The sequence below is a fragment of the Melozone crissalis genome, unplaced genomic scaffold, assembly GCF_028551555.1.
Source record: "Melozone crissalis strain CALT ecotype California unplaced genomic scaffold, PUWL_Pcris_2 ptg000027l_1, whole genome shotgun sequence".
NCBI classification, from domain to species: Eukaryota; Metazoa; Chordata; class Aves; order Passeriformes; family Passerellidae; genus Melozone; species Melozone crissalis.
The window spans coordinates 76312432-76337055 of record NW_026535805.1 but is presented as its reverse complement, the minus strand read 5'-3'; the positions used below and the strand labels follow the sequence as shown (position 1 = coordinate 76337055).

Below are 24624 nucleotides of genomic sequence, written 5' to 3'. Positions count from 1 at the left end.
ATAAACTAGAATGTGTTAAAGCAGAGTTTTGTAGTAAATTGGAAAAGTAAAGAATAAAAATGGTATTGGTTTAATACTCAGTTAAACAATGGAGCTATAATGGTATTGTAATTAGCTCAAATAAAAATAAATCTTTACTATAGCTGCAGTTCATTTGAAATACTGTGTCACCTGCAGTAGAATGTTGCATACTGCCTGAGCTTTGATTTGGAGAAGTTTCAGTTGAGCAGTAAACTAGGGTTGCAAAAGTAATTTGTCTGACAGTAAGGTACCACTCTGGATGAATGTTTTTCTCTGTCTAGTCTCTTCTTTATGTTTATAGGACCTTTCTCAGAGCAATCTCATGTGCCTGCTGTAATCAGCAGAATTTTGGGCAGCTCTTAAGCACACAAGTGCAAGATGGTTTTAATATTAAAACAACACTGTTTTACAATGATAATTTACTACTATACCTATTCTAATTAGTTTATTTTCCTTGGACTTAGCCATTTTAGTGAGTTACTGTTGGTTATTTAATGAAGTCTAATTTTTCATTTGTTTTAATTAGTTAATTGAGCAATCAGTACAGTGCCTTGGTATAGCAGACTGTTCATAGGATTGTAAGTAGGATCAGATCATGCAAATGCCTGCCTTCTGGGCTATGGCAACAGGTTCAAAGTTGCATTAGTATATTTTGCCTTTGTAGAATTCTTTCACCAGATGGTAGCATTTGATTTCTATTTAAATAGTCTACAACACCCAAATGTAGTTGTATTACATTATTTTAAAATCAATACTACTTAGGTAAACATAAGCGGGAGGAGCATAGTGTGTTAACTTTCAACTGAGGAAGAATAGTGCAGAAAAAAAGTTAGAGAAATATTGGTGGGTGTTTTTCTCTGAATCTGGGCAGTGATTTGTCTTGCAAGTTGTTTGAACACTAGATCTAGTGTTTAGCCAGTGCTGAATGTGTTAAGTATTCTTATTGATAATTAAGGAAAGGTCTATTACTACGTACCAATTATAAAGAAATAAAATCTGACATTTGAAGGAATATCTATTAAGTTTACCAGCTTCAGGCAAAGGCTTATTTTATATTGCTATCCCTCTTGTGCTCAACAGAGAGAAAAACTCCAATACTCCTGAGGTCTTTCTATGTAGAAAAAGGGCAGCTGGCTTCCACTTCTAAGCATAACCTTTGCAAATTCTCCTCTTCGTTTTGGAGATGTCTTAATTGTGGAGACCAAAATGATCCAGTAACTTAAAATCAATTAATGTATGTTAAGTGCATATACACAAATACAAATGTGGATGATAACTTATTTCGTCTCCTTTTTTGGAAGCATTGTCCAGGTTACTCCTTGTGTTTCATGGTGTTGCTATCAAATTTGTTGCCTTAGAGCTTTTAGCCTGGGCATGAGTCTCTTTGCTTTCGTTGTTTTCAGAAATGGTGTGCTGTTTTAGCAGTGTGATGAACTGCATGTAGATTGGATTTAGATGGTTGCAGATTGGGACAAAAGCTGTTCCCACTGGTAGTTCCTGTTCATATAAAATGCTGGTCTGTAAACTGGCTGTTCAAGAGCTTGTTCAGGACTAGGCTTCCTGCACTTGTCTCAAGGCAATGGCATAATACATCAGATGGGGGTGTAAATAATAGAGCAGGTAATACCTGGTAAGTTTTGATATCCAATTTCAGTGTGCTCCCTGCCAGAGTCCCAGCTGACAGAGATGAAGTGGTGCTAAACCCAAAATGTTACAACTGGTTTTATGTCACTTCTCAGCCAGAAGACTGTATTTATTAAAATTAATTGTCCCATTAATAACTGACTCACTTGTATTTAGATTCCTTTCATCCAATGGCATCTTAGATGCTTGCAAAGCCTCAGGTACTTTTCTTAAATTTGCATTTCCTGGTGGTGGCTGAATTCAGCCACTGCTCGGTCCTTCAAGAGGATTTCTTCAGCTTGTGACACTCCTGTCATAATTTTTTAATAAAGTATGTAGTTGCCTTTAAGAATATGTAAGAATGCAAAAATCCCTGTCAGTGAACAAAGCAGAAGCATCTGGATGTGAACTGGAGAGGTTGGATTCCTACTTCTGCTGAAGTTTTGGCAGTAATTTTAGGGTTTGTTTCTCGTGCAACATGGTTATGTCCAAAGCCCTGACCATGGTACTTGGGGTGTAAAAGACAGCCTTGTTTTTAGTGGTTGTGTGACATATCGTTTAACTACTATTTTGAACTAGCATTTTAAAAGCAAATGATAGGTTTGTGAAGAAATGAAGGCTTGGTTATATCCAGAAATAAACTCGGCTGTTTAGCAACTATGCCCACAATGGCAGTTGAATCTAGAGGTCAGGTCTGGATGGAAAGAAATTCCTTTTTCACTATCATAAAATAAAGAAAAAATGGCCAGCAGCCAGTTGTGAGTGAATACAGATGTTGTTTACAGGATTTATCATACAGTGATGGCAGCACATGATGAAGATGCTATTTTGTAGAGTTCATGGGCTGTGGCGAAAGGGTGGAAGTAAACAGGAGGAAGTGTGATACTGGAGGTTTTAGAACATAACTTTCTGTGTGTAGTTAAAAGAAGTTACTATGTTTTGTACATGGGAGAATAGTAAATCACAAGTTTTCATCAGTATTTCACAATAAAGTTGCCAAGGATAAGGCAGCTTGCTGTTAACTAAGACCAGCAGCATTCTCAAAGAGATCACAGCCAGCCTTTTCCTTCCCTTCCAACTTTTCTGACCTGTCCTTGGAGGCAGTAAAAAGCAGGTTATGTGCAGCAGGTGGTGACATATCCTCTGAGGGGCAAGGATGTCCTTTTCTGTTTGTAGTTGTACGGCTTTCTGGCCGGCCAATCACTCTTTTCCTTGCTGCTGCTCATGGCAAAGCGATCGGTAGCCTTCATTGTTCGTGAGAAACTTTGGATCTTCTTTTTCCTTCAGATATGGGAAAAGAAAAATGTGGGACACTCTCCCAGGCTTTCCCTAGACTTCTGGAGTTTGTTGCCAGCGTTTTCTTTGCTGCTTGGCAGGCTCATTTCTTTCATGCTAAGAGAGGCAAGTTACACCTTGGTGGTATGAGATTACTTTTTACAAATTTTGGAATCACTAAAACGTGTCAGTTTAGTAGATGAATGAGTTTTAGAGAGGAGTAAGGAACAGCAAGGAGAAGTGAGCCTTTTTAAGCTGAGTAGACTCTATTCTTATTAGGGTAAGGACTATAAAGTAGGTTTAAAAGAAACCAAAACCAAGCCAACAAAAAACCCCCCAAAACAACCAAACACTAAAAAAGGGACCAATTCAGCATATTTAAAATGGCACCATTAACCATTCAGAGTATGCCAACCTTGGCAATTTTCCTGGTTAGCTCAGTGAGTATTGCATGCAATCAAGTACTCCCTTTTAATTGGGAGCTTATTTAACTGTATAACTTGAGGAGCATAAAGTTTGAATATCTTGGCCTTTGCATCTTTTTCACTTGTAGATAAAAATTATTTTTAAAACAATTTTCATATAATTTTTAATAGAAAATAAGATTACTTAAGAGGAAGACCTGTAATGTTATAGTATGACGAGGGTCAGCCCTTAAAAGACTTACAGGATGATAAATCAATTGAGACCAAATATATTTGTGGGTTATTTGAAAGCCATATGTTCAGCCACACAAAAAGAGTGAACACATTCATTTCTCTCAAATGCCTCACATGCCTCAACGTGTGCTGTTGCAAAAATATAAATATTTGCACAGCAGCTCAAATACAGACAACTAGCCATTAGTCATATGCCCCACTGCATGCACAGACATAAATATATATATATATATATATGTGTGTGTGTGTGTGTGTGTGTGTGTGTCTTTACATATGTATCCATATATGTGTATATACACACACTCCTAGTATAGTCTTGGCTTTGAATCTATCTTGCACTTCTACTTTGATCATGAGATAGACTCCCTTCTTGGTTCACAAGTTAGGGAAGCTGGATAAAGAGCTTCAGGGAGCAGTGTGTGGATCCTATGAAAAATGATTGTGGTCTTCAGTCTTGTCCATGCTGAAGTCCAAGGGGTGTCCTCTGTAGGCGAAGCATTGCGAGTTGGAGAAAGGCTGGCTCCAGTCTGCAGGGGCTGTCTCCTTTCATACTGAATAATAGATGTAAACATAATAAACTAAAGTCTGTGTCATAAATCCTGTTGGTTTATTCAATTTGTATACAAAGTGTTTTGATTAATTTTAGTTTTATTTTTTCTTACAGGAAATACTGGATAGATCCCACAATGGAAGACGGGAAGCCCGTTTGGGCTCCACACCCAACTGATGGGTTTCAGATGGGGATGATTGTGGACATTGGCCCTGACAATTTAACTATTGAACCTTTGAATCAGAAAGGCAAGGTAAGTGTGTCACAAACAAAGGAACAGAGAAAAAATATACAAAGAAACCAACTTACCTGTAGGCCACGTCTTTGCCCCATCAACTGCACACAGCCTGAAGGAGTGAAAAACCAGCTTTCTGTTCTAAGTTTGGCTAAGGATCTTTGTTCAGCTTTAGCTTGTATTGCAATGGACCCCTCACACTGACAAGAAGCACATATTTGTCAGTTATCTGCACATGCATTGAGTATGTGCTCATGAAAGAGCGAAGGCTTGAATCTCTGTAGCCATTTGATTCAGTACTGTATGCTTTATTGTTCTCAATTAGACACTGATGAAGAGCCTGCTGCTAAGATTAGCTTCTCTCTTTTTCCTTACATGCATGGGAAGGGTCCTAAAGGGATGTGCTGGGCCCTGGCTAAGATTAGACACCATTACACTGATGAAGACTGAGAGATGAATCCTCTTAACTCAAGTGCCTTGAGAAGTAATATGATAAAAAAAGGTGCTGTGGAATTGCTACATCAAATTAAAGTCAAATAAATGTAACTTTTAAAATGAAGACCTAATTCATCCTAATTAGTGTGTTCCAATGGCTTGATTTATCATGACATCTTTCAGACTCATTATGTCGTAACTAAATGTCAGTTTTTGCAGGAAGCACCTTCAAGCTATCAATTATCCTAATTCAAATGGTCAGATTCCTGGGTTGTACTAGCTAGAATAAGATTAGCATTGCCTTAAAAGTTGTGGTTTCAGTCTTTTTGAATATATTTTTTGTGCCCTTTCTAATAGTTTTGGGTTTTCTTGTGTTCAAGGATGTAAAAAAGACAACAATGTGTTTTGTTGTCTTTTTTTTATGTTAGCAGTCGGAGAGAATGTCTTGTCACAGGTCAAAAGGTTATGCAGCAGTCCTTCCTTTTGGGGGAATGTTTATAGGCTTTCTTTTTTGTGCATCTTGGACAGGAAGTTGATTTTGCCTTCCTTAGAAATACAAAGGAAGTGTAACAACTGATTTTTGAGTGAGAGAGATAAAGTGTATAGGTTTAGTAGTAGTAGTAGTATTCATTTGTCCGTTTGAGGAGGAGCAAGATTATTCAGACAAGGATATTAAATATTCCAGATCTATGGCTAATATGAAAATGACTTAAATAAATTTCACCCCCACTGCTGTTTCTGTTTATATTCCCCAATGGTCCTGATGCCATAAGGAGCAAAAGCCTTTACTCTGAGACAGAAGCAATAATGATATTTCTGAGTCACTATTTATTTCTAACATATTCTTCTTTCAGGGACTATAAACAATTAAAAAAAAAAACAACAAAAACCAAAAAATTATCCTAAAATACAAATAGTTTGTTTCATGGTTTTCTCAACAACAAAAAAAATCTCGTTTGTCTAGGGAGTTTGTTATTCTGCTGTTGGCTGTTTTGAATTAAGCAGATCAATTAAGAGCCTAATGTTCATTCAGCTAAGGGAACAAACACTTCACAGTCTAAATAGAGATTATGGTCCAGCATTTTAAACTATCAAACTTAATTGATTAACCATATATTAATAAAGGTGGACTAAAAGGTTTTCTTGGTTACCTTCTCAGTCTTTTCAAGGTGTCATTGGTTTCTTTTTCAAGAACTATTTCTCATTGCTTTTTGGCTTATTAAGACGACTCTGTCCTTGTGCACTTAGACCATTCATTTGAAGTAGTCAGCATTAATACTCATTATCACTTTGTTTTCTTAAAATGGTAGTTCAGAAGTGCTCTTCAGCAAGAATGCGTGATCCAGCAGCTCTGGAGTTGCCCATGATAATTACAGGGAGGAGAGGAGTAACCTGATCTTGTAAACATATCCCGGCAGTGTAACTTATTATTATTTTTTAATCTGGGTCATTACCATGTCATATGTATTCTCTGTAGGCACTGGTAGCTTGCCAGAGGTCACAGTCTGAAAAGGAAATGTGTATGCATGTGTTTGATTATTGCCTTTTATGACACTGTTGTCAATAGCTGCAGCAGATGCTGCAAGGCAGCAGTTTCACCGTGTCTTAAACCCCTCCCTGCCATGCCCGTCCGTGGCCAGCTCTGGCACTGCAGAGTGGCACCTCCCAGCTCCGCCTGCCGAGCTGTGCGTGACACCCCAAACCAGGTCAGAGAACAGATCCAACTAGAAGAAGTGGAAAGTTTTCAGGATGGCAGAAAGCAGTGGAAGGGGGGCAGAGGAGCTGAGGCCATTGTGGTGGCAGGTTGCGTCACATTTCATTATTAAACCAAGTTACCCAGTCCAGGCTCTGCGAAGGTCCAACACACCAATTCACTTAAACCCCAGCAGCAGCAGTTTTGGGCACCACAGCCCATCCCCAAGTGTTTACAGCTCTGTGCAGAACTGTGTGTCTAAGGGAGCTGGGGATCTGAGTCACTCAGCCTGCCCTGCATGTACAGTACGGTGAGCCACAGGAGTGTTTTACTGGAACAGAGGATGCGTGTTACATGATGGGAACCTTTTCCCAAAAAGTAGATCATTGGCTTGTAAGGTTTATAAATGCCAGGACTGGAAAATAAATACCAGGAAAAAACAGCCAGAGAAACTGGAGAGGCTTTGGTAATGAGCATGGTCACACCTAGAGCTGGAGTCCTGCCCTGAGAACAGGCTCCAAACTGGATTGGTTGTACCAGAGCTGGCAGTCCTGGCCCATGGCCCACCAGCAGTCACCTGCTAGTGGTACAAGGAAGCAGGCAGGTAGAGAGGGAATCAGCTGTTAAATTCAGCTAGTATTGTGCTTTCATTTCTCCTTAAAGTGTTATTTTCTGAATGTGCTGGGATTCGTAATCTTGGATCCTGTTGCATATATCTTCTTTTTCTTTGAGGCTAAAATAAGGAGAAGGCAGATGACAGTGAAATTGCTAAATGGGGGATTTACTCTTTTCTTGGAGGTAGCAAATGTAAATAAAGTGATTAGGAAGAGATGTACTGGAAGGGCTTGCACCTTGAGATACCATTCTGGGCACCATGGGGCCCAGTGGAGTAGGGGGCAGGCAGTTCTTAGAACATCAGCAGTCATGAGTTTCTGGCAGTCACTGAGAGGGTGTGAGGTGCTGCAGGCACTCGCTGACACCCCTCCTGCCATAACTGAGAGATACCTTGTGGCTCTGTGCCACTTCTAAAGGGTCATGGAAGGCTTTATGGGCCACCTGCTCTGGTATGCTGTGAATAACCAGAAAGGTATTTTTCCCAGCTAAGTATAAAAGAATACATGTACTTTGAAAGTAAGGATCAGAATGTTCAAAGTTCAGTGCTTCAAGCTAAGGTGGTTTTGTTTGTTCTTTTTTTTGTTTTTTTTTAACAGTGAGCACAACTTGCTTGCACAAGGGAGACATGCTCTTGTCTGTCTTACACATGGTTTGTTCTGCTGTAGGTTGACTTGTGAAATACAGCTGAGAGTAGGGATGTCTCCTGTCTGTATCTGGAAGGTATAAAGGAAGGCATGGTTACACGTATTGGATTACATGGTAGAAAGAAGATCCTGCTTGAATGGAAAGATATCTTTTTTCAGTCATCTAGTTTCTGGGAGAATAGTTAAGATTGCCATTGGATTTCAAGGGTTGCTTCATTACAAAGACGACAGAAAAAAGCCTTTCAGAATGCCCTAAACCTTGTTTTGCTCCCTAAGACCATTTTATTGTCTCATAAGATTAATACACTCTCCACTCCCTTAGAACAAACTTGTCCTAAGTTATGATTAATGCAAGTCTTTCCTCAAGTATCTGAAGGGTTTTTTCCTTAAAATAATTGTTTAAAAAATTTAAAAATAGTAAAATATAGTAAAGAATTTCTTTGAATATTTTCTTATTGATAGATTAGATTATTAGCTTATTTTCTATTTAAAATACTAGATTTTAATACTTGGAGCTGTGCATGTCTAGCTATCATACTTATCTACGTGACAAGTACCTTACTTTACATAAAGTATTCCAAATGTGATATATGGCAGTGAAATTTTATTTTTAACATGTTGAAACTGTACCTATGTTCTTATCTAAAAAAGCCCAACGGAAAAGCATTAACTTTCAGATAGGAGATAAGACAGCATGAATTCTCTGAATTGTTTTTTTTTGGGGGGGGGGAGGGGTTTGTTTGTTTTTTTTCCTTTAAATTTATCTTGACTCAGAAGGCTTAGTGGTGAGGACATTGAAAAAGCCATTCCTCTTCTGGGTTAGTTCTAGCATGACTGACTTTAGCTCCAGAAATGTTAAAGTATCAGAAGTTTATGAAGAGTCTCACAGAATAGCTGGGAATTGTGTTTATTCTCTCCTGTCTTTGTTAGTGATTAATGGGTTTACACATCAGCAGACAAGAAGTGAAGGTACATTTTTGTGAAGCTCGTCATATTATTTTTAAACTTTCCCACTGTTTCATGCACAGGGAACTGATCATGTAGGGAAGTGTTGTATTCCAATACATCTTTACCAAACAAGATTTACCTTCAGTGTTGACAAACTTGTAGAGAAAATGATGATGATGATATGTAGTTATGGTAATACTGTGAGAGGGAGGAAAGGGTGTGGTGAATCTCTGCCCTGCAAAAACTCTGAATAGCAACAGGCATCTTTCTGAGGTAGATAAAGACATTGAAGGCTTCCATGGCCCTCACAAACTCTGGTAAAGAATATTTTGGAGGAAGTTGGTGTGACGGATGTTCAGATGTTCCATCGTTATCGAGCAGCCTTGTTTCTCTTAGAAAAACATCTTGTACATACTTTTTTGCATTAGATCCTGACAAGGGGATGACAAAATGTATTTTATTATGGCTACAAATTGCATACTTTATGGTAACTTGGTAGGGAAGGGATACTGTAGATTTAATGCTTTCCGTCTGGCAGCAATTAGTTCTGCTCTGAGACATTTTTAACTATTCCCACTTCAAAGAGAGTTGCAATTTGTGGCTGTTAATGATGGTGTAAGCCCCAGGACCTCTCAGGCTGTTGTGCCCAAGAAAATATGAAACAAGTTGCTGTCTTTCTCCTAAGTTTCCCTGTGAGATGTTTCTCATGGGACTACCTCACTGAGTACAATGTTAAACAAGCAAACATGTTTGTTTATTAAGTTCATTCTTTAGATCCAGTTGGTTGCCTTTTCAAATATTAGACCAGACTTCTTGTCTCCGTTTCCATGGGGAAAAGGAGCCTGTGCCTGCAGTGGCATGGTGGCTGTCATGTTTAATTGGTACAACAGGGGTTTTGTTCATTCATCACTGGCTCAAACGAGCTGTTACTACAGTAAACAAAAAAAAAATAGATTTAAAAATCTCCTTTGTACAATAGGTATTTTTGTGCAGATGCTGTAATGCATGCTTGCTTGGATGTTTTTCCTTCCTTTTTACAGCAATATAAATTATGATTTCTGGAGATGAAAAAAGAAACAAAGATGCTTTTGTTATGAATTTTTCCAGTTGGATGTGAACACTTGATAAATGGTTGTTTTGTATAACTGGAATACAAGGGTTGAAGGAAGGTCTTGTTTTATTGATTTATTGAAGAAAAAAACCAAAAAAACCGATAACCAAAGCTACAGTATTTGGTGATACAGAGGACGTTATGTATTGAACATTAATATTTTAAGTAGGAATATTTTAAAACAGACTATCATAACAACATCATAGTCCTTTGACTCAACTAATGATTTGCATTTTATTCTTTCTTCCTTGCAAAACTGAGGAAATTGTGTGTAATTTATAATGCTGTTACCTCTGCATCACTTTTTTAGTCTTATTTTTGTATTGCACAGTATGACATGCAATTTTCCACCTGAGAATCAAATATTATTGCACTAAAATATATATTACAGTGAATTCATTTTTATAACGTAGTGTAGTAATATAAATGCAGCACTTTTTGTCTGCATCTAGTAATTCAGTAAAATTCCCAATTCTGAAATATAAAGCTGGTGACTTCATTTGAAATCATGCATAATTACAGTGCACTCACTTGTATGATTGCATGAGATGTCTTTGAACTATATTTCTATTTTATGGAATTCTGACACTGTTAATGTTTCTTATCTAACAGACTTTCCAGGCTGCTATCAACCAAGTGTTTCCTGCAGAGGAGGACAGCAAAAAGGATGTGGAAGATAATTGTAAGTTATGAATTTAAAAATAAATTTTGCATTTGAGAAACATATATACAATGAAATGAATATTGTTTCCTTACAAGCTTCCTCTTTCTTCCTGGTTGTCTTTGTTTGAATTTATGTATGACCTTTGCTAGTCCTTTAAACTTCTCAAAGGAAGCCCATTTAAAATATAATTTATTGTGGTTTTTAGTTTTCATATGAACACTTTAGAGGAATGGACAGTTACCTAATTCCCATACAGATAGAACTGTTGCTTAACTTCAGAAATATTCCGTTCAGCATTATGGGTGTAACTATACTTTTTATATGTGACAAAAGACTCAGTGTCTTTATCAGCACCTGTATTTGTATAGCATTTTCCTGCATTTAAGGAATTTCTCAGATAGCATTCCTGTGGAAGTAGAGGTAATGCAATATAAGTTTTAAGATTACCTTCCCAAAACTGGGGATGGGAATCTAGACCTATCAGGACCACTAAAAAGGATAGACTTGAATTGGATATAGGAATGCTGGTGGAGAAGGAGTTTGAGGTGAGCTTGTGTAATAAATGTCACTGTTGATCTGCAGGACTTTTGTTTTATTGAGTATTTTGTAGTTAGGTGGATGGAAGCAGTTGTCAAATCTGGGGAGAGAGGAGAGAATACTGGGAAAGCTGAGTGAGTGCTATGATCAGCTTTTAGACAACTGTTAAATATTTTGCTGTTGCTGCACTCTCTGAGCAATCACAGAGCCTCTCCTGTCTTGAATACGGATGAAGGCATGAAGGCAAGTCTTTTCAACATTTCCTATAGTGTTTACTGCTTGGTGAAAATACTGAAGACTTTGTAAATAGTGGGCAAAAATACCTTCTATTGTTCTTAGTTTAAAATAAAGGCTAGGGGTCTGGTCTAGGTGATGTAACTTCAGTTCCTGTCCTGTAATAGGGTTTAGTATTTGCATCCCATGACAGGAAATGCAGCTGTTACAGCTTCTCCATGAGAAACAAAAAAATGAGATCTGAGTCTTATGCTCTGACTTAGATGGTGCAGTGTGGTTAGAATCAAGCAGGTAGCCTTGCTTCCAGCTGCTTATATTTTTGCAACAAGGATGTGGGTTCAAACTTTTCAAAGCTGTTATCTGTATTCTCTGTACATGGTGATTGTTAGGGAAATGCACTTAATCTGTGTATCTGTCCCAATGATTTTACTGAGATGTCCTGACGCTCTATGTCCTGGTCAGAGAATTGAAACGAGATTATGGAAATAATTTAAGATTTCAACAGAATACTATTCAACTAAGTTAGTCAAAGAAATTATCTTCTTTGGCTTTGTGAGAAGATAAAACTTAAAAATCCTTTGTTCAATAATCCCTTCTGTATCAAACATTATTTTAACTTTCCAGTGTACTCTAACTTGCTGCTCAGAAGTTGCAGTTCATTTGCAGGATGTGTGAATCCCAAATTCAATTTCCTTCTCTGTCCGAGAGTATTTGTGTTCGCTATCATTGATTTCTAGGAAAAACAACTATACTGAGTGCTTATAAAACTGTTCTAAAAAATCCTGAAAGGTGAGTAAAAGGACAGGGTATTGGATAAGACTGTTAAAAAAACCCCAGTTCTAGAGATGCAGAGCCTTGCAATTTCTTCATAAAATAATTTTCAGTAGAAACCCCACTTTGTGGTTTGGGCAGGAGAGCCACTGTGAGTAAATTTGGCATTGACATTTCCTAGTTTTTAGTGCTTCGCTTCACTTATGTGAACTATGTGTGTGTGTAAGTAAATATATGGAGAACTAAATGCACATGTATATACTGGTTATATTTAGACATGAGCCATATGAATATTCAGAATTCTCTCTCTCTCCGGTGACTTCCTTTGCCTTTGGATATGGATGCCCCTTCCAAAGGATTTATTCTAAAGAAGATGCATTTTGAATTTGCTGACATAAGCCTTAGTTTGCATGTCTTGAGGTGGTGGCATTCCCTTGGGGAGCATGCTCCTATTGCACACGGAGTCTGCAGGTACAGCTGCTTTAATTGCGATGAGGGCACTGGGGACACAATGAAATCTGGGGTCCTTTGCTTTTGAGATAAGCAACCTAATAAAAAGTTGATGATTAACTGCTTCCTTTAAAATACTGCAAACTCAGAGAGGTTCCTACAAAGATATGGTCAAGGATGTTGATAGACAATTACTATGTAATAATTTCTCATCTCAATACTGAGGATCCAAATGACTTCAAGTTTGCTAATTTTTTACCACGCTGTCCCCTCCCAGGCACATAGAGGGGCAGAGGGAGACTTCAACTTCCATTAGAGCAAGCAGGAGTTTCTGTTTCTGGCCCATTTCCTTTTAATGTCTCTTTCTCTTGGGATGACCTCAATAAAAGAGGTGAAGGCAGACCTGCAGTTTGTGGTCCCAGTGCCATTTTCTCAGGCGTGTGAACTGAGAATGTGCGGGGAGGGGAGGACGAGTCTGGCTGTGCAGCACCGGGTGTTTGTGCTCGGCTGCTGCAGCTCCCGGTGACTGTGGGCTCGTGGGGGAATGTGTGTCTGCTGTGCTGGCAGAGGAGGAGCTGTGGGGATGGGGGCCAGCCTGCTGTTTCATGAAGGAGTTGTGCACGGCCACGATTTCAAGGCTGTTATGATCCAAAGGGAGAGTTTACATAGGGTAAAGCTAAAGCGTGCCTGTTGTGCTTCTGCCAGGGCAGGAATATCTGTGCAAGGGGTTTTGTGGAGGAAGGTGGTTTCTTCTGAACAAACCAGAAGCTACAAGGTCCTTTGAGAAGTGTAAATTATTCCAGATATTTGAAACAAAGCTGTGTTTAGTTGTGTAATGAAGGGAAGGGCTGTTATTCAGCGGAGCTATGCAAGCCAAAGGGAGGCTGCAACTTGCTGGTGAACCTGACTTTGCTTCAGGCCAGTCTAGTGCAGATAAGGAGGGGACAGAGCCACCTCCACTCCTCAGGCCTCTGCAGGAGGAAGGGTAAAATGCAAAACAGAAACACAGATGTTTTTGAGAAGCTCCCATTTTCCTTTGCCAGTTCAGCAGGAGGAGTGTTGAAAGAGATGTTAAGAGCTGCTTACTGAACTTCAGGCATCCTTAGGGGAATAGGTGGCTGGGCAGGTTGACTTTAGGTCATGCAAACTGGCAGCCCTTTTTGCACATTTATGTAAATAAGTTAGAATACTTTGCTGCTGCAGCCCTTGAGAAAGGGTGTCAGTTCAACATAAAACAACTTTATTGGTCATTATAGATAAGAGGTGTGTATGTGACACTTGTGTGAGGTGCAAGCTAGTGGTTACTATTACAGAATCACAGAACCAATTAGGTTGGAAAAGACCTCTGAGATCACTGAGTCCAACCTCTGACCTAACACCACCATGTCAACTCGATTGTGGCATTAAGTGCTATGTCCAGTCTTCCTGTAAAAAGAAAAGACATTATTGGTACAGTGCTTATTCCATCCACAGTAGTTGGATGGATAGAAGTTTTTGTACTGTATTACTATAAGTTTTATCAGTGTGGCAGTCTGTCAGTTGTCACTACACAAAATAGTGTTGTACATTTGACTTGAAGCAGTGAGATAAAAAGTATTGAGCATATTTAAAAATGGAGGCTGTGTAATGAGTAGTGCCCTCATTTGGTTTAGGGAAAATATTTTTAACAGTGGGAACTGAAAATTACCTCTGTAATTAAGGCTGCTGATACTTTCCAGGGCTTTGTAGCTGAAAACAAGGACCAGCTTTGCCAGAATGTGAACCTGTAAAGTCTGAAGCTTTCTGTGGGTGCGACCATCCTGTAACAGTTCAGCAGTTACAGAATCACAGAATGTTCTGATCTGGAAAGGACCCACAATACTCATTGAGTCAAGCTTTTAAATTAATATTAGCCCATAGAGGGATCAAACTCACAACAGTGGTCTTAGTAGCACTGTGCTCTAACCAAATGAGCTAATCTCAGGGTCAGGTGTTTTATGTTAAAGAACAAAGGAGAAAGATACAGCTAAGTTTTGATGTGTTAGCATTTTTTTACCCTTGACAGTTTCTCTGAGGAGGCCTAGTACTCACAAAATTCAGAACTGAAGCAGGGAAGGGTTAGTGCCTGGTATTGTGATGCTGCTGTTGCTGCCTCCAGATCCAGATTAGATGTTTATAGTCATCAATTCAAAAATCACCAGAAGCCAGCTGTTACTCCAAATGTCAGTTGGGTGGCATTACCCTGGGGACACTGTGGCTGAGATTGGAGAGGGAAACTGGAAGGAAGGAAATAGTCATTGGTGGGGATTTTGGTAGGCAGCAGTTTCTGTGCTTAGAGGCTGGTGTGAAGACAGATGCACCATGTTTGACAGACAGGCTGGTTAAAGCAGCTTACACTGAGCAGAGCCTGTATTTGAGGCTTCTGCAGTCCAATTCTTTGTTCAGCAGCTTTCTGTAACTCCAGTTGTACAGTTAAGAGCAGGTTTGTGGGTTTTAAAATGTATATAGAGTCAGTACTCCTGTTCTCAAGACAGTGTGAAGAAATGATAGGGTTAAACTGTAAACAAAGAGAGGGGAAGAAAATTCTCCTTAATTGAAGATTTAGGGGTTTTTCTGTACTTAAAGGTAGTCCTGAGCTCTTAATGGTATGTGATTGTTTTTTACTTGCAGGTTCCCTGATGTATTTAAATGAAGCCACTCTCCTTCACAATATCAAAGTTCGCTACAGTAAGGACAGAATTTACGTAAGTATTCTGTGTCATGACAACCAATCTAATAGATATGTCCTTTAAAAAATTCACCATGTGTTTCCACTTCTGTTTTTTTTTCCTATAACAGAACTGCTAATGTGAAAAGGTTGAGGTTGTAAGCCTTTTTTTTGCTTTTTTTTCCTTATATTATACTTTTAGATCAGAATCCCATCTGATTTTTAGCAGGCAGAGCAGTAGGTTTTTCTCTACATGACTGTTTGTGTGCAACCATAGCACAGCCTTGTATCACAAATGTTCCTACAGGTAACTTATTTCACTGTTAACAAAGATGGTTTTCTTTCTTCATTATTTTTGAACGAAGCAAACAGGTGCCGTCTTTGACACCTCCTAGCTCAGATGTCCATCTTAATCTTTTATATTGCTATCAAATTGCCTAATTGTACTTAATGAATTCTGACTAAATTACATTTTGTCCTTGCCATCTGCCCAGATACTGACAGCTGTGAAACAGAAGATAAGAGTTTTCTTTCTTTCTTATTTTTTTTCCCCTAATAGAAAGCTGGCTAGGGATAATACAAAACAGTTCTACATATTTTAAAATGTCCGTGTTAAAATAATCAACCTTTCTTTTAGCACATATTATAAAATTAATTTAGCTAAATCCTTTTATATAAATGTAAAAAGAAAGTATAATTGTTTTCTTCTGTTGCAGTTGATTTACATAGCTTTAAATTTTTTATGGCTCAAGATCAAGCGCCAGCTTTAAAATATAAATAAATAAAAATGGCCATTTGAATGCTGCTCTGGAAAAATAATCCTTAAAGAAACCAAACCAAACAATAAAACCCCCCCAAAGAAGCAAAATTCTGAATATGGACTGATCATGGGATAGGATAGTATTTTCATAAAGTAGGATAGTAGTTCATAAAGCCTTTCTTTAGTGTAAGCAAGTACTACTAATATGGTGTCCACACATGTATTTTCTGAAGGAAAAAAACCCACTTTTTTTTTCAGTTTATAATTTAACTGCATTTCCCTTGTGAACAGTTTTATGCCTTTTTAAAAATCCTGGTTAACAATATTTATCTTGTTATTAAAAGGAAAGTTAATATTAGTATTTGCAACTCTTGAAGGAAAGTTTTCCTTTGGTGAAATAAGTGCTGAAAATAGAACTACTTAAGAATCGTCATATATTGTGTGATCCAGTCTTCTATTAATGTATCACACAATAGTTTCCAAATTTTAGTCTTCTAGGGACATTCTCAGTAACAACAAAGCAAATAAGTTATTCAGCTGAAGGTTTACCTCATTTTCTTCAGATCTTTTCCTGCAAATCTGATATTTAATTTGATTCTGACCCCTCTTCTTTCCTGTATGTAACCTGGCAATTATAACTGAGCTTTAAGAGTTTCTTTCAGAAATATTAAAAAACCCCCTCTCTTTAGTCTTCCTTGTCCTATGGAAAGGTAAAAAGCAGCCTTTGTCTGAGATTCTTCTCAAATTCCTTCTCTGTAAGAGAACATTTGCATTCTGTATTTCTCTCTGTGGAAGCAGCTATAGCTAATTTTCTTTTGGCTGAATGCTTTTATTGCCTGGCTTGAATGCATTCCCAGGCAGGATCCTGTCAGTCCTTCCTGCTGAGTTGCTTCCATTAGATATTGAAAAGCTATCCTCCTCACTGGAGGACAGTGTGTTATGCTATCCATGAGCTTACTTTATTCGCTTTTGAGCAGGAGGATTTGGCGTCCTGTCCTTGATCCAGTAATGCAGACAATAGGAAATAATTTAAAAGGAGACTGAGAGAAAGGTCAGATTCAGGACATACTCCACAGCTCGGTGGTTAGGGAATTTTCCCAGGATAATTTCATAGAAATGCTGAGAAGATAATTAAAGGAACTGTAAAAATATATTCTATCTTGTGTTTGCATTCGCTGGAGAGGATCATAAATGCAATTGTTATATGGAGGCTATAGTCTGTAATAGTAATAGACAATTGCTGTTAACCACTTGCTTGGATACTGCCTAGTAATTTGCTGTTCATTATTTTCTTCACAGACCTATGTAGCCAACATTCTTATTGCAGTGAATCCATACTTTGATATACCTAAGTTTTACTCTTCAGAAACTATTAAAAAGTACCAGGGTAGATCGCTGGGAACATTGCCACCACATGTTTTTGCAATTGGTATGTATTGAGCCTGTATTTGTCTCTTAAAAAACAAACATTGAATACTTCAGAGTTATCTGTAAATTGCAACCTGTAGCAGTAATTAACTTATTTTGAACTATTATAAAATAAAAGCACTAATGGCTAAAATTGCAAATCTTCTCATCTTTTTTAAGAACTTGTAAATGAGCAACTGTGACAACTCTATTAGGGTTATTCTGCACTTCCAGTGTTTTAAGTCTAAGCAATTCAAATATAATTTGCTGCCATTAAAAAAACCTAAAAAAGAAATAAAGAAATTCAAATTTTATAAGTGAAAAAGGTGTAATAATGATTGGCACTGTCTTTCAGTGTAGTAATTTTTTTTGCCTTAAATTATGTTGCCAGGGCATATTCACTGTTTCCTTTTATATGCTTGTGTTACAGACAGAAAGTACATTGAAATGTTATTTATGGCTTAAATTTGATTTCAGTCACTTTTGAAAATAAAAAATAATTGGAAACTATAATCAAAGTCTGACATGGTAACGGCCTTCTCATTGTTTTGTATTTTATTTTGAAATAAAAAGTATAATTAGCTGGAGTTTTCATACCTGTTGCATAATAAGAGAGATTTTTTTCCAAGTTTTCTCAGATGTTACTTGTTGCAAAGTACAACTGAAAGTTTCCCTTTAAAAATATATATAAAATAAACACAGACTACTATTTTGCAAATACATTTCATTAAAAAGATTTAGCTCTAGATTGTTGATTTTTTTTTTTTGTTTTATTCTGGAAAAAGTTGAGTAAGCCTTTGTTTCCAAGACTTTGAGTTCTTACATGTCAGTGTTGGAAGAATTACAACTGTAGTATAAATTAAGGGAAACAGAATTTAATAAACTATAATTAATTTAATTGTAAACATTTAGTTTCTATTCCTGAAAATGTTACATTTTAATTTTCTGCATTGTAGCTTAACTTTATCCTTGCAATTCTGCTGAGTATTAATTTTTGTCATGTCAACCATATTCTTCTTTTTAAGCTGATAAAGCATTCCGTGACATGAAAGTGCTTAAGATGAGTCAATCCATCATAGTCTCTGGAGAATCAGGAGCTGGCAAGACAGAAAACACTAAATTTGTTTTGAGGTTTGTATGTGAACCAAAGTTAGTATGTGAATCCCTTGTGCTTATGCATTTGGCTGACATAGAGGCAGAGCAAACTAAGGTCATCAGTGGGTTTAAGACACAATTCAGTACGATATGTATTAGCTTCTATGTGCACTTTATTACAAGAAATTAAAAGCTGACATGATGATGTGCAGAAATAGCTACATACTCACAGAAACTTTAACTCAGTTGTACTGACATCATGTAGTTATTATGGTTTATGATACAGTCGTTTTGGTATTGCACATCTGGTAATGTGGTTGATAAAAAACGTAACTAGACATTAATTGTATCTTGCAAGACACTGTTGGTTTTGCCTTAGATGTGTGTTTCTGTGTTCCCCCTGAGGTTTTCTTTTTAGTTTGTTTATCTTTTTAACTTTAAAATACTTTACCCAAGTTTACTGAGTAAGACTGAATAGTGGTATTTATTTATTTATTGATGTTCATGTGCGACCGATACTAAATCAAGTGTATTAAATTATATGGAAAGCCATATTGCTGATATATATCAGCCTTGCTTCCATATCTGCATTATTTTTAATGGCTTTTTATCACTCTGCAACACTAACTAGAAAGAACTGCTCCTTTAAGTACACCTGTGTCAATAGGTGGCCTGATGATGCAGGGAAGCACAGTGTGGGCAATATGCTCCCTTGCCATGCCTTGGACTTGTTTTCCTCTACAAATATTTAATTCCCCTTTCCCTAAAATAATGTATTTTCTAGTATTTCTCTACAGTAGAGGTATTATTTTCCACATCCTGTGAAGAATTGTCACAACTGCCTGTCTGTCCTTCATACTGCTCTGCACTGGCCCTGTGCAACCTTTCACAGATAGCTGTAAGAATTACTGCAAGGTGCTGGCAATGATTTTTTACAAGGGACACCCGACTCTATTCCTGATAAGAGTAACAGAAAAAGACAGCAGGCACTGGAGGAATATCTCACAAGAGATGCTCCTACAGGAGATTATTCTTCCACTTCTCAGCAAAGGAAGAGCTCATTATCCAACAGGCAAATATCATTGCTGCTGCTTCTCCCCAGCACCCTCCACAATAGAGTCCCTCTACAAAACATAACTGAGTTTTAAAAGCTGGAAGATTTTACCCTTGTGGGTTTAGAAAGTAAAAGGTGCCAGTACAGCTCTTTTAGTGCTTCTAAATTTTTTTTGGAAAGCACCATTTTCAAGAGCTGTTTTTAACTTGTCCCAGATTCCCTTGTGAATTTCCAGAAAGCATGCCCTGTGAGCAGGGAAAAAAAATATTAAAAAGACTGGGACTTTGGAGCAAGCAGATTGTGGTTCTAGTTTCTAATTCTTTCTTCAATTGCTAAATTGAATGCCTTAATTGTATACTTGCAATTTCTTATCCTCACCATCTCCATGTGGATTTTTATTAACACTGATAGTTATGAATACAGAACCACTATGGATGGCAACAGTCTTAAATTCAGGAAATAGACATGAAACCTAATGTATTTAATAAGATTATTAATAAATACAGATAATACAGTAATAGTTTGATTATATTTCTATTAAACTGTAATTTCCATATACATGTTAAAAAGAAATTTCTAGCAGGCCTTGGAGTATTAAAAAAAATTGGAAGTGTGCAAGAATATTTTTCTTTTAGCAAAAAAGAAAAGTTAAAATAAAGTTAAAGTTTATTTCAAAGTGCATAGGTATTTGAAACTTTAAATCAGAATGCCTTTCATATAGTAATTTGTTAGTATTTGTGCACAGCCATGTTAAACCCTGCTTAAGTGAGGAAACCTGACATGAGATGAATGATACTGATTTTTTTTATCTTACTTTACAGGTATTTGACAGAATCCTATGGCAGTGGCCAAGATATTGATGATAGAATTGTAGAAGGTACAGAAGTTTCTTTCATTTAACTAAAGGTTCCAACATGATTTTTTTTTCAGAAATGTGACTCAACAGCAAGCGAATAAAAGTAGCATAGAAATGCTATCAGACTTTCTAGAGCATAATTTATAGGCAGTTGATCTTGATCCTAGGTTTTGAAACATTTTTTATTTTTAATTCACTTTATTTATTATAGTATCATGTTGTCATTTATTAGAAAACGTTTCTGTGTGTGTTTGAATTGAGCTTTACACATATAATGTACTCAAGGTAGCACCCAAAATGGAATTTTAAACTGCTTAAAATCTGCAAGGACAAGATTGTTTTTTCACTACTATCTGTTAGTACCAGGAAAATATAATTCCTCCTCCTCATTATCAAGTTCTCAAAGTCAAATAAAGTAGGGAAGTTCTTTTAAATTATGATTCTGGATCATATTTCTGTTATAACATTTTTTGTCAGAAATCACATAATTCAGAATAGCACTTTGACTGTAGCTATCTTTACAGTACACTCCAAACAAGGTGAAGAGAGGCTGTGTTGATCCTTCTCATTGAGCCTCTTGAATGTTGCATGTACTTCCTAATTGAACAGAAAATAGCTTTTTGAGAAAATAGAAATACCTGAAGAACAAACAACCTTCAGCCAACCTAATAATTCCTCATACATCAGTTTTAGTCCTCTATAGGATAGCATAAATTTATTTGGGAATTTCTTGACTCTGTGTCTCTTTCTCAAAAAAAATTACTTTTGCTTTAGATTTTCCTGCTTTCAAATTTGAACCACTTATTCAAGAGAAGTACTTCAGGCTTTAATCTCTTGTTGCTGTAGGTCTGCTTAAACCAGTTCCTTAGTGAAATCCACTGTGTGCTAAAGGAACTCAGAAAGTGGGCAAGAGTTGGATAATGCCTGATGCAAATTAATTGGTACTTGTAGGTATTCCTCAAAGAGTTTGGGCTTTTTAATTTAGAACAGCATCTGATGCATGAATTCTGAAGGTTTTTAGGCATGATTTTAATGAATATGCTTGTGGCATATGTATTACTAGAGGAACCTTCAGCCTAGCTGAAAGACTTTGTGCAATTTGGTTTTGTTCATAATCCTTTCTTTAAAATTTCATATTACATAAAATGCCTGAATAGTTATCAAAGATCTTGTAAGAAGTCAAATGTACAGATTTGCATTTTTATGAACTTTAATTATTAAAAAAATGAAAATACAGCCAAACAAAAAAAGGTTAATTCTCATGTCCTATTACATGATGCATTATCACCCAGATTTTATTCAAGCATTGATGTCATTGCTTCATTCTTTAATTTTTGTAGGAGCAGATATTTAAATGGTTGTTAGTGGAGTTTTAAATCTTGAGTTTCTGCTCACATAGTTTCCAATGCTTATTTTTAGCTAGAAGCCTTAAAATATCTTGCAGATATTTTTAGTGGTTTATTGTTAACGTGATTTAGTAAACTATTTTTCTTTGATCTTCAAAGCTACTAAAAAGCGGTCTTTCAGAGGCCTTCTATTTCATAATTAGTAAGCAGTTTCAAAGTGTTTAAACTGTGCATGACATTTGTATGAGTGTGTATATATATGGATATAAGAATTAGATTGCTTGCTGTATGGGCTTTAACATGCTCAAAAGCAGCAGCCAGTAAAAAATAAAATCAGCCAGTCACTTAAGTGACCTAATTTGAAAGGACAGTGTTAAGTGGTTTTTGAAATCAACAGACTTTTCTAATATGATATTTATTAATTTCCAAGTCAATCTAATACATTGCATGCATGACATTTAATTGACATTTTTGTCTGTGGAATAAGTGAGTAGTTTAGATTTCATGAATAATAAATAATTGGGAAGCATCATATTCTGTTCTGTCTCATGTAGTTTATGTATCAGTTATTTACCTCCTTCCTATAGAAAAACATCACTGAATAACTTTTGGTATTTGTCTCTGAATTTATTGCAGTATTGATTCAAGTACATTGTACTGTTACAGGACATTTAAGTACTTAATTTCATGTTCCACCACAATATATCCAGTATAATTTGCAAAATATATTATTCCTAATAGGAAATATTTTTCCTTTGATTTTCAAACCTTATTCCAAATAAGTCCCCCGGTTAATTGTATTTGTTCTCTCTTTGTTTTTGGTAGTTTCCTGATTGAATTTTAACACTACAAAAATTAATTTTTTTAAACAGCAAATCCCCTATTAGAAGCTTTTGGAAATGCAAAGACTGTTCGAAACAACAACAGCAGTCGTTTTGGGAAATTTGTTGAAATTCACTTCAATGAAAAGGTACTGGAATTTTGTTACAGATAACCAGTGATGGGTTTTTTTGCCATATAATGGAAATGCTAGACTGGCATGAGGCTGAACAGACTTACTAGTCTTGCAGCAAATAGCCACTGTCCTACTTTACAGATTCGATTTGAACTGTGTCACCTTGAAAGAAAAACCAGAGCCACACTGTACTGTCTCATTACTGGAAAGCAGTGGCAACTCAGTAGGAAAATTGCTTCCACCAACAAAAGATTAAAAATGGGTCCCTTCGTTGCATATGTGAGTCTTCTCATATGAAGACTAACTCACTTGCTGTTAGGTATCCATCCATTCCTTTAATGCTCAACTAAGTGTAAGTTATGTATTAGACATAAATGTATTTTGATTTCAAACTTTTTTATGTATTTGTATGAAATTTTGGGACCTTACATAGTAATCTGTGTATGACAGAAGTCAAGGAATTGGTTTTTTGATAAAAATACTATTCAACTGTGTATCTTCAGAAAAATTTTCTTTGTTCAGGTGTAGTTTTGTTTGGGTGGGATATGTATACACACATTCCACAGTTAAGGATGGCTGTATGGTTGGTCAGTATGTCCAAGGTGAAGACTCCTGTCGATGTTCTCTAGAGATTAAATACATGCTTTCTCATCTTTCTGACTGAGGACAAGCAAACTGCAAAAATTTGTTTCTTTTCCTGCAGACTTAAAGCTCATTTGTTTGGTCTTGAGCTTGCGGTCTTTTCCTAAGTTTTCATCACTTGGTTTGTAATTTAACTTCAGAGCTTTTGTTAATAGTTTACCTAGTAAATAACCAAATTTCTTTGTGGGGAGAGGGACTACCCATCAACACTTATATGGTGTTTCAGTTGAATTACTTCAGCTGAAGAAAACAGCCCTCTGAGTATCTTCAGAAACTCCTTCAAGGTTGCTTCAGCTTTCCACTGCAAGATCAGCGTGTTTACTTGAGCCCCTTTTTTTACAAGGCATCACTTCTCACTTTGTGGTCACCTTTTTAGGTCTGGTTTCTCAAAGTGATATGAGTACAGACTGAGACCTCCTGAATAAGGGAACAACTGCATAACTGCAATCAGATTTGTCAGTCAGTTAATCCTTCTTAGTTCCTGTAGTGGCCATTAAATTCAGGAATTTCCTTGCCTGAAATTAAGATTTCTCAAGGCATAGGGAGTTTTATCATAGGCCAGATAAGAAATAGCTTTCAAAAATCTGTGTCAGAATTCCTTCTCAATAAAGAAGTGCAACTGTTGGAAATAAAATGTTGTGTCATAATTAATTTGCCAAGATGTTGTCCAAATATGTACTCTATAATTTTAACCTCTCCTTTTATTTTACAAGAATCTCAGTAAAATGCACCTAAAGAAGGCTGTAATAGCACTGTCATACAGAAAGTGTAAGGATGGCTGTAGCAATGCTCTTTGCAGTAACTCCTGAGGTTCTGCTATGGATTTCTGCTTTTTGGGGTGAAGAAGACCTTTCTTTTAAGAAGAGTGTATGTATATACAATACATGAGCTGGGGAGAGAAGTAATGGTAAAGACAATGGTTTTTTCCTAGGCTTAATATGTATCAGGTATAGATAGTTTTTAATCTTTTTTGGAGCAGTTTCTATTGAGCGAATCCTGATCAGGTAAAAGTAAATTGAAAACCTGAATCTGAAATAATGCTACAAATATTCATATAATCAGAAAAATATTTCTTCTTCCTAGAACTCGGTGGTTGGTGGATTTGTGTCACACTACCTTCTGGAGAAATCTAGGATCTGTGTGCAAGGCAAAGAAGAGAGGAATTATCATATCTTTTATAGGCTTTGTGCTGGTGCTCCAGAAGACATTAGGGAAAAGCTATATTTAAGCTCTCCTGACAACTTCAGGGTGAGTAGCAGAGTCAGCATTTGTAAAGTTTGTCATATCGTCATATGTGGATTCTTCATATAGATCATATTAAAATCTCTATTTATTATCTTTGACAGACTTTATAATTA

At 36.7% G+C, this 24624-nt stretch overlaps 1 protein-coding gene across 4 annotated transcripts in view; it reads left to right on the top strand.

The window, feature by feature from the left end:
- MYO6 (myosin VI) overlaps nucleotides 1–24624 on the top strand; it is a 101149-nt gene that overhangs the window by 25627 nt on the left and 50898 nt on the right. For all 4 annotated transcript variants that reach the window (XR_008483196.1, XM_054279608.1, XM_054279610.1 and 1 more), the window contains exons 2-9: nucleotides 4243–4381; nucleotides 10422–10491; nucleotides 15115–15188; nucleotides 17211–17340; nucleotides 18344–18449; nucleotides 20289–20344; nucleotides 22542–22639; nucleotides 24350–24514. Coding sequence is in view for 3 of the 4 variants with exons in the window: in XM_054279608.1 (XP_054135583.1) it covers nucleotides 4265–4381; nucleotides 10422–10491; nucleotides 15115–15188; nucleotides 17211–17340; nucleotides 18344–18449; nucleotides 20289–20344; nucleotides 22542–22639; nucleotides 24350–24514 (816 nt within the window). In the remaining variant the exon portion in view is untranslated. The remainder of the gene's footprint in view (nucleotides 1–4242; nucleotides 4382–10421; nucleotides 10492–15114; nucleotides 15189–17210; nucleotides 17341–18343; nucleotides 18450–20288; nucleotides 20345–22541; nucleotides 22640–24349; nucleotides 24515–24624) is intronic.